The sequence below is a fragment of the Motacilla alba genome, chromosome 3 (genome assembly GCF_015832195.1).
Source record: "Motacilla alba alba isolate MOTALB_02 chromosome 3, Motacilla_alba_V1.0_pri, whole genome shotgun sequence".
NCBI classification, from domain to species: domain Eukaryota; kingdom Metazoa; phylum Chordata; class Aves; order Passeriformes; family Motacillidae; genus Motacilla; species Motacilla alba.
The window spans coordinates 88,392,701-88,404,905 of NC_052018.1; the positions used below are offsets into that span (position 1 = coordinate 88,392,701).

At 41.5% G+C, this 12,205-nt stretch overlaps 1 protein-coding gene across 4 annotated transcripts in view; it reads left to right on the forward strand.

The window, feature by feature from the left end:
• Positions 1–2,414: 2,414 nt before the first annotated feature.
• THADA (THADA armadillo repeat containing) overlaps positions 2,415–12,205 on the forward strand; it is a 156,260-nt gene continuing 146,469 nt past the window's right edge. Inside the window, exons 1-11 of one of the 4 annotated variants that reach the window (XR_005256532.1) lie at positions 2,415–2,597; positions 4,079–4,174; positions 5,467–5,561; positions 5,968–6,098; positions 6,845–6,993; positions 7,120–7,152; positions 7,697–7,745; positions 8,626–8,816; positions 9,473–9,567; positions 9,858–10,078; positions 11,034–11,725. Coding sequence is in view for 3 of the 4 variants with exons in the window: in XM_038133724.1 (XP_037989652.1) it covers positions 2,420–2,597; positions 4,079–4,174; positions 5,467–5,561; positions 5,968–6,098; positions 6,845–6,993; positions 7,120–7,152; positions 7,697–7,745; positions 8,626–8,816; positions 9,473–9,567; positions 9,858–10,078; positions 11,034–11,725 (1,930 nt within the window). In the remaining variant the exon portion in view is untranslated. Of the gene's footprint in view, positions 2,598–2,794; positions 2,833–4,075; positions 4,175–5,466; positions 5,562–5,967; positions 6,099–6,844; positions 6,994–7,119; positions 7,153–7,696; positions 7,746–8,625; positions 8,817–9,472; positions 9,568–9,857; positions 10,079–11,033; positions 11,726–12,205 lie in introns of those variants that run through there. The other 3 variants (XM_038133724.1, XM_038133725.1, XM_038133726.1) reach the window with 3 other exon arrangements.

Below are 12,205 nucleotides of genomic sequence, written 5' to 3' on the forward strand. Positions count from 1 at the left end.
ACAGCACAGCCACAGTATCAGTAATTCAAAGGTCTGTTGCTCCTTACCAACAGACCAGATATTATGAAAACAGGGTAACTTACCTTTTTAAGGTATTAAGCTTCATAACCCCTGCCTGGTGAGCAGTGGTATGTGAGCTAGTTCTGAGTAAGGTATTTTGAGTACTGGAAACTTGGTTCTCTTAGAGAACAGAGCAATTGACGTGTGTGGGTGTTGCATGTTATTTCATTCCTCTAGATGCCTCTTTGCTTTCATTGCATGAGGAAATGTGGATTCTTTGGGTGTTACCTGACAGCTCCCTGGCACTGATGTTTCCCCTAACTGAAAAAACCTGGGGAGAGCAAAGCTCTTTTGGAAAGGAGAAAGTTACTGGAAATAGTGTCACAGAAAATGAGCTGGAATACACAGAGCTGGAACATTGGAAAGGTTTCCTGAAACTGGCCAGTCTGTAGAAAGAGGATCACAGTGAATTTAAATACATAGGTATCAAACTGGGCTGAAGGAGCTGGAGACTTTGCTTACACTAAGTGAGGATGAGGATAATTGTCTGATTTGTCTGGAAGGGTAAATCTCTTAAGAGCATTCCGTCTCTCTTTGAGCTGAAGATAATCCAGCATTTAGAGTAGGTCACTGGGACAGGTAGTGCCAAATAACTGTGTCAGTTTCCTTGAAATGGCTGAATGCAAACCAGGGAAAATTCAAAGAACTAACAGTGAAAACTCAAATTACTTTCTTTATATGTTTGTATGTGGTTAAACATTTTCTCAATTCCTTTGGCCATTACCATGTCAGAAGTCAGAAGGCACTGTGAACCTTTGGTGCTAAAGAGGGATCCAGAAGTTTGTTCAAAGTCCTGAGCAGACCCCAATGGCCTCTGGCTGCTTTAGATTGTTAAGAAAATCACTGTTGAGTGAAAGTCAATTGGCAAGGAATGGGTTTTGTTATATTTTCCACTTTTTCCTTACCTAAACATTGCTGCTCTTAAATCTGTATGGAAGCATGACTGCTATGTTGAGCTGCCCTTTCAGAGTAATCACTTTTGCAATAACCCTTTTCACACTGAGTGCAAAAGTTGTATCTTTGCTAGATACAACTCACAGACTCGGGAAAGGCTGTCCCCATCTGCTAATCTATCACTTGCAAATGATGTGCTTATTACAGACATTATATTCACATGGGACCTGGGAGGATTGTGAAAGGCCCAAAACATAGATGTTGAAAACTTAAAAAAAAAAAAAAAAATCTGTCTAAAAATCATAAAATTATAGAATGGTTTGGGTTGGAAGGAACCTTAAAGGTCATCTTGTTCCACCCCCACTGCCATGGGCAGGAACACGTTCCACTAGAGCAGGTTGCTCAGAGCCCCATCCAACCTCTCCTTGAACACTTCCAGGGATGAGGCATGCACAGCTTCTCTGGGCAACCTGTTACAGTGCCTTTCCACCCTCACAGCGAACAATTTCTTCCTAACATCTAATCTAATTCTGCTCTAGTTTGAATCCATTCCCCTTGTCCTGTCACTACATGCTCTTGTAAATAGTCTACCTCCATCTTTCTTGTAGGCTCCCTTCAGATACTTGGAAATTTACTAATGTATAAATGCCTATATTAAAAAAATAGCTGGGTTTGGTTCATAATTTTAGAATTTTACAATTACAACATGTCTAAGTGGTGGCAAATTAGGGACTACTGGAAAGGATCAGGAGATATGGTTGTGAGGAAACAAATGGAGCACGCTTTTAAAATTAAGTTTAATGGATTTTTGTGAAGTGTGTAGTCAAGCCTCTTTCTGCTCCTTAGATAAAAGGTTTGTGACTAGAGCAACTTGATTTGCATTGAATGCAAAATAGCATTTGCTTCCTCTGGCTCTGAAATGTAGTTCGCTATGGAGGGAGGCCAACCAGCCACTGTGTGCAGCAAGGGCACCTGGCAGATTAGGCTCCAAAAGACACAGCATCCATTTAAATCTGCTGAGGATATTCAGGAACTGAGGAGGGAGAGTAACTACTGGCAAGAAACACAAGCTAAGGTCATCATGGGCTCCATCAAGGTCACCACCAATTTTTCTGAAGTTGAGAATACATTTAAAATAAGGAAAGATAGTTGTGCCTTTCAAAGTCCAGTGACTCGGGAGTGAGTCCAGAGAAGGGTGCTGGAACTGGTGAAGGGTCTGGAGCACCCATCCTATGAGGAGCCGCTGAGGGAGACAAGGTTGTTTACCCAGGAGGAAAGGGAGACTCAAGGATGGCATTTTCAGTCTCTACAGCTGCCTGAAAGGAGGCTGTAGCCAGGTGGGTGTCGACCCCTTCTCCCAGGCAACTAAAGATAGGACAAGAGGACACAGCCTTAAGCAGTACCGGGAGGTTTAGGTTGGACACGAGGAACAATTTCTTCAGAAAAAGGGAGATTAGACATTGGGATGGGCTGGCCTGGGAGGTGGTGGAGTCGCCGTCCCTGGACGTGTTTAAGGAAAGGCGGGACGTGGCACTCGATGCCGTGGGTTTGTTTACATGGTGGTGCTCGGTCACGGGTTGGACGCGATGACCTCAGAGCGATTTTCCAAACCGATCGATTCTGTGGCTCGGTGGCTCACGCAGGTTCATCTTTTAGTTCAGACAAGTATTTGCCACGGAAAGGCGGCAGTCGCTGCGGCCCCGCCGCGCAGCAGCCCCGGCCGCAGGGGCTCCGGGCTCCGAGCGGCCGGGCGCTCCCGGCGTGAGGCGGCGCCGCGGCGGGGCCGGGCCGGGCCGGGGGCGGGGAGCGCCGCGGTTGGCGGCGGCCGGCACGTGGTGGGGCGGGGTGCGGGCACCGGGAAGGGACGCGGCGCCGCGGGTGAGGGTCTGCTGGGCTGTGGGGTGGGCGGCGTTTCCCCGGTGCTTCCCTTGCCTGCTGCTGAGGCGCTCTGTTTGCAGCCGCTCTCCCAGGCGGGCGCCGCCGTGCTCCGGGCCCGTGCTGCCGCCGGGGCGAGGGAGGCCCCGGGCGGGTGCCGGAGGCGGCGTGGCCCGGCCCGGCCCGGGATCCATCCGAGCCTCGGTGCCGCCGTGGGCACGGGGTTGTTCGGGCGGGGAGGGCACGGAGCGGTCGCGGGCAGCGGGGCCCGGCGGCCGCCGCCTCTGAGGCCGGGCGGGCCGGCTCGGTGTGCTCGTGGGCGCCCGGAGGCGCGGGGCGGCCGCGCTGGGCCCCACAGATGGGGCGGCATAGGGGGTCTGGAACTGAACTCTTCAACTCCCAGGGTTCCTGAGTATGTGGAGAGGAGGCGCAGACAAGATGTGGCCAGGCTCCATTCCGTGGTGCCCTGTGTCAGGGCAGGGGGCCATGGGTACAGACTGAAACACGGCGGGTCTCTGAGGAGCACTAGGTGTGGAGTGGAGGTGGCCGGGCACTGGCACAGGTGGGCCAGAGAGGCTGTGGAGTCTCCATCCTTGGAAACATTCGAAAGATACCTGGAAACAAGCCTGGGTAGCCGGCTCCAGGTGGCGCAGCTTTAGCAGGAGGATGGTCCAGATGAGCTCCAAAGGCCCCTTCCGACCTCAGCTGTTCCATGATAACGCGCTTTCGAGTCAGTGACACTGTAGTACTTATTAAATCACCACTGCCATTCAGAAAAGAACGTGCTGTTTGTAGCAGAGCTGTTCGGTTTGCTGCACAGTTCTTACTTGACGTTATTACAAGTTCAGTGAGTTTTGACCAGCAAAACTGAGCAAGGGAAGTTTTGTGGCATTAATTCCTCGCTTCTGTATGATGTTGCCAAACCGTGATCCAGGGTCATGCCACAGACTGTGTAACAAGTGCAGTGAAAACTCAGTGAGACGGTATGACATGTGTACAGTAATTCCCCTTTTCTATTACTTCCATTTTGCATCGTGAAGTTTGGGTGAATTTTGGATGAAATGCTGGAAATAGCTGAAGTTGTTAAAATCAAAGAGAGCTATTTCCTTGAGAAAAATTGCACAGATAATTCAACAAACCTTTTGAGATAGTAGGACAATGAAAAGACCATTATTATAGGAAATGTTTGTAATTATGTTTTTAAAACTACGTGATCTGTTGTTTTGATTTTTTGGTTTTTTTTAATCAGGCATTTCTAAATCAGCTAAAATGGTTTTAAAGAAGAAGAAGGAAGTTCAGGTGGATGCATTCTTTCTTGATCATCATCAGCTTGAAAAACTTCAGAGTAAGTAGGGTGGGTTTTTTTTTGAACTAATGTGTGATTTCTCTTGCCTTTGAGTAGTTACTGAAATTGATCTGTTTTTTTGCTTGTTAGCTTTTATTTCTAGTGGTTTTGTTTTGTGAGTTTTAGGTGTGTTTGCTCTGCTGTGGTTTGTTTTTATTGTGTAATGACAATGACTTCTTACCTTGGCAGAGTCAAAAAAATCCTTTAGAGCATTGTGGCTTTGGTTTGAAAACTCTTTACTTTGTTTTATCTGTGGTGTGAGGGTAGTAGAAGGTCCTATTTGTAATCCTACTTGCAGGCTTGATGTGTTAGCCTTAATATGTGGGATAACACTGAATTTCCAAGAGTCACAGAATGATTGAGGTTGGAAGGGTTCTCTCGAGGTCACTTTCCCAGTCTTTGTGTTTTCTGTAGGTAATTTGTTTTAAAGCTACTGTTCAAATGGTGTTGTCTTTTGTGGGGAATTTTTTTGTTTGATAAGGGAAGCTTCCAGTGATGTTTACTGTAAAAAAATGAAAAGTAATAAGTAATAACTAAGTAATACAAGATTTATATACTAAAGTTGCTATGAGGGAGCACTGGTGAGGTCCCACCTGGATTGCTGATCCAGTTCTTGGCTCCCCGGTACAAGAGTAATATGGACAGACTCCAGCTAAGGGCTAAGATGATGAAGAGCCTGGAGCATCCCTCCTATGAGGAAAGGCTAAGAGAGCTGGGCCTGGTGAAGAGAAGGCTCAGGGGTATCTTAGCAATGTGTAAAAAATACCTGAAGGGAGGACATGTGGGAGGCAGAGCCAGCATTTCTTCTATGCTGAATAGTGATAGGACAGGAAGGCATGGGCATGAACTGAAACACTAAAGATTCCCTCTAAACATTTTTTTTAATGTGAAGGGAAACACTTTTTTTTAATGTGAGGGTGACTGAGGATGAGCACAGCTTCAATAGGGAAGTTGGGGAGTCTCCGCCTTGGAGGTATTGTGAAGCCACCTGGCCATGGTCCTGGGCAGCCAGCTCCAGGTGACCATATTTGAGCAGTGGGCTTGGACCAGATGACCCCCAGAGGTCCCTTACTTTTGTGTTCCAGTGAAACTGATATTTTACATTTGTTAGGGGAAAAAAAATGTGTTAAGGTGTTGTTAGGCGACCTAAGGGTTTGTGCCACCAATGGGTTTACTGGGACTGGAAAAAACTCTTAAAAATCAACAGTCATTTCTTCTTCTTATAAATTATGGGTTATTTATACTGCTTATTGTAATTACTTTATAAAAAGATCCTCTTCTTCCAAATGTAGGGTTTTCAAAGGCTGAAGAGCAAAATCTGGCATCTCTGCTTGTGCACTGTGCAGAGCTGAGAAATGGCATCCAGCAGATCCACTGTATTAAACAGGTAGAGTTTCACTGTTAGCATGGCTTTTGGTAACTGAGAGTGTGTCCTGTGCTCTGGTAATGGCAAACACAGCTCCAAAATAAACTTCTAATGTTTTCTACCTTCCTGGAAACACAGAAAAAGCAGTTGCACATACATCAGGTAGGAATGTAGTTCTAGTACTTAATTAGCAAGAGCCACAGTAACTGAAAATGGTGCAAGGCAAGTGACACCAAGTTTAATATTTTGTATGGATTTTTTTGTTGTTATAGGTGTTCTTGGAACATTATTTGAACTTGAGACTCAAGGGAGAATGGTAAAGAGGGAGGCAGTTTTGCACCGTATGCTTGGATGAGAGGGAAATCTGCTGCTGTTAAAAATGATATATCCAGAGTTTTTTGTTCATCATGTGTTCTTTTGGGTATAGATTATGCCATTGGTGAAGCAGATGGATCAGAACTCTGCAGGTGATCCCATGGTTAAAGCTTGTTTGGATGTTTTGGGAGAGACGTATTTTTCACTGGGTGCAAAGAATCCTTTGAAGAAAGTATTAGCAAGGTAAAAGATTGAGTGGTTAGCCTTCATGTTTTTAAAAATGTTTTCCTTATCTCTAAGTCAGTAATTTGTCATTCACTATAAATTGCTGTAACTTAATTACTGTAAATTTGCAGTACTTAATTTGTGCATATGTACTGTTTTTCTTTCTAAGTTAAAAATCTGAATTATAAATAACATATCATTAGATAAATAACTTCAAAGTGAAGCATTGTTTTGGCCTATTTCATTATTGGAAAGGCAACATAGTGTGTAATTAGCAGTTTGAAGTTTAAAATCCAGTTTTAGAATAGAAATTTAAAACAAAAAATCTCAGCTTTGTTCAAGAGAAGATGGTTCAGAGGAATCCTAACTAAATTGTGGTTTCTTGTGCCTATTTTATTTTTGCAATTTTTTTATTGCATAATTATTGCTGTATTTCTTTAGTGATTTTTTTTATAGCCTCAGCATTTTTTAATATCTGGTGCTGAGCTGCCTTCCTTTCTTTGTCATAAAACATTCACTGTCCCACTGAGATGCAGGGCTTCCATCCTGCATTTGGTTGCAGCCAACCCAAAGCTGTGCACCCCTCTTGACAGGTTTTCTAGCTGCAAACTGAGAATGTGCATATTATTTTTAAAACAGATGATGTTTTCATGCAGGAAGCAACATCTGTGTATTGGAGTTTTAGCTGGCATGGATTTTGGTGCAGTGGATGTTACAACACCTCAGGAAACCCAAACTAAATGTGCTGTTTCTTGATGTTGCAGTTCACTGAACAGTCTTCCTGGACATTTGATGGTGCCAGCTGTGCAAAGCTTTGTGTGCTGCCTTCGAGAAGAGCTGAAAACCACAGATGTGTATTTGTACAGAAAAGTGCTGGACAACCTTGCTTCCTGTATGGAGGACTTCAGCTTAGGTACAGCGACATCGAATGTTCTTCTGGTTAAACTGGTGCCACACCTGATAGTGATGTGTGCAGTTTTGTAAAATAGATAGTGCTGGCTAGTACTCAGTACTTAAAAATGTATTTTCTTTCCTCTAGGTAGAGCCTGTATTAAGAACCTATTTGAAGAAGGTAAAGTCACATTTTTAGTAAAATATGCTTCGCTGCAGGTTACTGGGGGAGGAGTGTATGTGGAGAAGTGGCATGAAGCAGGCATGAAGATCTGTCAGATCTGATATCCTCCTGGTTAATTTTTGATAAACTAGTATCCTTATGTGATACTTTTTTTGTGAAAGATAAGACTGATCTATGCATATAATTTCCAGGGGTCAGTTTTACTTTACTGGGCAACCCTGATACAAATCTGAGTACCAGTGAGCAACTGTGGTAGGGAGAGTCAGTATCTCACAGGATTAAGCCAAGTGGGTTGGAAACTTGTTTTGTACCAGGTTGCTGCAAAACAGTTTAAGATTTTGTTTTAGCATTGCTTGTGTTTGTCTGTACTGAAATTCTGGTTTAATTTGTTGGTGGAATGGAAGAATCACCACTGTATGGGTAACTATTCATTGTAGCTGGGTATGTGTGATGTATTGAGATGTATGTGTGGTTGCTTTGCTGGAAATCTTCTGTTCTATTTCTCCTGTTAGTAAATTTATACCATAATTATTTTCACTAGTTCTTCAGTTTCTGCGAAAGTTGCTGCTTGACATACAGGAAGAAAACAGGTAAGTGAATTCAATAGAAGCTCTATTTTATCTGGTTTTTATTTCACTCTTGCATGATAATTTGGTTTGGTTTAAAATATCACTTTGGTAGCCATACATTGAAGAAAGATAGAAATACCATTTTGCAGTGATGCAGATTTTAAATAAAAACTGATTATTTGCTTTTGTGGCAATATGATAATGTAAGAGAGGTAAGGCACTGATACTGTTAGAGCTACTTCTAAGGGAGGCCTTTGAGGTAAGGTTTTTCTATCTGAATTGTGGCTAAAGAGTGTAATTAATAGATGTAAGATTCAGGTAGAGTAAAACTCTTTCATGTTCCATGAGTGTTTAACTCAGTACTGATATACTTGACATTTCCCAGCATTTCATTAAGTGAAGCAGCTTCATTGTGGTCTCTCATTCTGAACTGAGAGGAGGAGGGTACTTAATGAAGTCTTTTGTGCACTGAAGGTTTCGATACTTTCTGCCTTCATGTTAGAAGAAAGTCAAATCATAGAAATGTCATTCATACATGGAGGAATTACTTGAAAAATTAGAAAAGAGCAGCACTATATTCTGTTGGCCTTTTGGAAAGTTTCTGGAAAAGTTCAGCTCTGCTCAGGCAGAATCACATGAATGAATGTTTGTCACAGGAACCTGCAGAAATTGTAGCACAATTTGTCTTTTATTTGTTAACTTAATTTTAACAAACTACCCTTGAGTCTTCTCCTTGTTTTCCTGTAGTTACATATCTGATCAACTCAAGCAATACATTAGTTTTTACCATTAAAAGTTGACATTATTTAAAGTTGACAGAATGGTTTGCTGGGAATGGTGAAGAATGGTTTAAATTTGTTTTTTGTGTGCTTGCTTGTATCTTTTTTTTTTTTTTCCACAGGAGGAATAATGGAAATCGTATTGTTCAGACTCAGCTGATGCACGATTTACTGATAGCCATTAAAGTTTCAATGATGCTTGTACAGAAATTGCAAGAAAATATCCAGGGAAGTCTTTGGAAACACAGTGAATCTTTTGTTTGGCAAAGTATGTGTAGTTTACTGAAAAGTTGCACAAACTTCCTAATGGATGGTAAGTTTAATGACATTCAAACCCTAGTATTTTCATTAACTTGTTGTCTTTGTAGTAAGCAACCTGTAGGTAAAAAAACTTAGTTTAGCTTGCATGGAAATTGAACTACTGAGATTAATGGGAGTAGGAGCAGTAGTTGGTTTTTTGGCGAGCTGTGATTTGTAGATTGTAGTTTTAAAGTGTACAGTTTAACTTGTCTCACTACAAATACCAAGATTAATGCTATTATTAATAATTCAAAAACTAACAGAAATGCTTTTGAGAGTCACCAAATGTCTGTGCCTACCGGAAATATCTACACCTCTATGAAATATGCTGTCAGAACTATTTCTGGGCGCACCATAACTGATAGTGTTTTATTTTCATACAGATTTTTTATGTAATAGAATTTAACATGTCAGTAGTCTCTGCCACAGCCCTCCTTGCTTTAGTAGGCTGTTCTGTGTTTTCTTCTGTTAAAGATATTAACAGTTTATTTTTACACTCAAAGATAAAGTTATTAATATTTGCTATCTAGGTGGGCACTGCAGATTTGTGATGATGCAACTAGCTATAAGTAGTCTAGCAAAAATCAATGTCATATTTTGTAATGTTGCTACATAGTTCTAGCACAGCGTGTTTGCTGCATTCTAATGTACAATATCTCTGCTGTGTAGCAACGCTCCTGCAGACTGTTCAGACTACCTCAGGACTGGCTGTTATTCTCTTCACCAGGGCTATGTATGAGCCAGTTGAGGAGTTACCTTCATTGGTAAGTGTATTTCTTGGCTGAAGACTGTGCAGTATCATGGTGTTGCTACCCTGTGCTGTCAGTGTTGTCTGGAGGCTTTGCTGATGCAGATACCAGGGCTTGCCAGCCTTTCTGTCAGTCCTTAGCTGGAGTATAATCCTTTCTTCTCTCCTTGCTATATGAAGTAAGACTTTGGTTTTGAATTTGACAAACACTATTTACAAGAAATCTCTTCAGATCTCCTAAGCTATGCACAAAACAGGTTTTCTGCTGTGCTGAGGTGCTGTAATGGGTGTGTTTTGGTGTTCCAGATCAGTGGCTTGCTCCTGGGGACAGTGGAACACTCAGGTGTGCCAGCGTGGTTCGTGAGGAGCTGTGGGGTTCTGTGCACGGCAGAACTCCCGGACTCGGTCCTGCTCTTCCTTTGCCACGGAGCACTTGCTATGCTGGATTGGAAAAATGGCAGCATGGGTGAAAATGGAGAGAAACTATTATTAAATATTGCATCAGTCTTGTTGTCATTGAGTTCAGAGTAAGTTTGTGTTCTGATCTGTATTGTTTCATGTTTGGGAGAAGAGGTTTATCTTTCTATTTTTGCATGACTCCTGTGGTCCTGGTGGAATATCTCTGATGTTTTCAGTGTAATAATACTAGGTTTTGTCACAAATTGTGCAGTCTTTTTAATATATCCATAAAAACTCTGTAAATTTGAAAAATATACCAATGTTGCATATATAGTTCTAAGTTTCAGTTTTTTTCTTGCATGCTAAAATTTTGTTTTCTAACACGAATGGGATAAATTTATCAATTCACTTAAGGTAAGGTGTGTCAGTATCAGTTCTTATGTAGACAGATTAACTTCAGTTTCAGGACATCACGTCCTCTCCTTTTCAAAGTTCAGAGGAAAGCAAAGTGTGCCAGTGCATGGAATACTTGAAGTACTATGAGTTTTAGTTGGTTTTTTTTCTGGCTGCTTGCATCTAAGGGCCCACCAGCACTATTGGATTGGAGATTAAAATGTGTATTGAGTTCAACCTTTGATTGTGCCTTGGAGATTAGTTTTGTGATCTTGTTTTTGCACATAGGATACTCAGTTCTGATGGTTTTATATGGCAATGAAAATTTTTCCTTACATTTTCAAGAAGCATGCAACAACATAATGGCTGCTCAAACGTTAGTAGGTGCATAGTAATTTTTTTTTTTTGTTTAATTGTTGTGGGGCTTGTATGCTTTCTTTCCCCCATTGTTAGGGGGTTTAGCTGCGACCACTTAATAGCACATCAGGTAACTAAGCATGTACTTGGCCACATCCAGTTGATCACTTCTGTGTTCATTCCTTTTCCTCCATGAATGGCTTGAGTCTCCTAATCTGTTTTCATGTAAGGTAAATGAATGTGATGAATAGTTATTCTGAAATACAAAGTGTATTTTTAAATAATACTGATAAATGAAGGTAATGAAATTTTTTTTTGTGTTCTTTTTAAAAGGTTAAAAGAATCCAGTGTGGCAACATCTTTGTCTAGAATCCTTGCTATTTGGACTAATTCAGCACTGGCTGCCCTTGTTTCAGGCTCTCCAGATCTAAAAATCAAACTTAATGGGAACTCTGATATAATTGGGAAGCTGCTGGAATACATTTATACACACTGGGACCACCCTCTGGATGCCATCAGACACCAAACCAAATTGATTTTCAAGAATCTTCTTCAGATACACCAAACCACCATTGTTGGATCTAATGAAAAATCAGACCCATTCTTTGCAAGGTTGATAAAGCATTTACTGAGCTTGGATTGGCATGTAAAAGGGAAATATGCTTCTCTTGGCTCTCTGGTGGAATGTGTGGGCACTGAAAATATACTGCAGTTGGACAGAACAATTCCAGTGCAGATCCTGGATGTGATGAGTGATCAGTCTCTTGCACCTTATGCTAGTGATCTTCTGGAAACCATGTTTACAAATCACAAGGCCCATTTTACTTCGAGTTTTCAGGAAGGCACCTGGATTGACGAGTGGCACAACATCTGGGTTTCTCCTCTTCTGGTAATACTGTGTGAAGGGAACCATGACCAAACTACTTATATAATAGATTACTATTTACCAAAATTGCTCAAATGTAACCCTGACAGTCTGAGCTACATGATAAGAATTCTTCAGGCCTCTGCAGATGCTAATCTGGGTAAGAAAATAAACTTCGTATTTGTAATTATGATTGGATTAAAAAAAAAAAAAAACCAAAAATGCTTAACCATGTGGTTTCTGGTCTATTATTATTGTTAGAATTAATCTGGGAGAAAAATTCCAGTTGCCTATTATTGCTATTAGTATTTCAAGGTGAAAGTCATAATAATTATAAGCGTGTCTCTGTGCCATGAGCAAAATCCTTCTGTGGGTGCCTTTTGGGTCTCTTTGCTAGGGTTTGTTAGATTTCTGTGTTTTCTACTATTACTTTTCTTTCGTACACAGGTGTGTCAAGTAACAGATTGTTTTTTCTTGTAAATATGTGGATACAAGATTTATGATTCTCCTGTTTTGAAGTAATTTAGTGTGACTCTAAAATAATGGCTTGTGAGACCTCACAAGGTCTTTTTGTCATATGACACATTTGTGATGAAGCTTTTTGGGATTTAGAGCTAGTTTAATCTATAGCAGCACTATC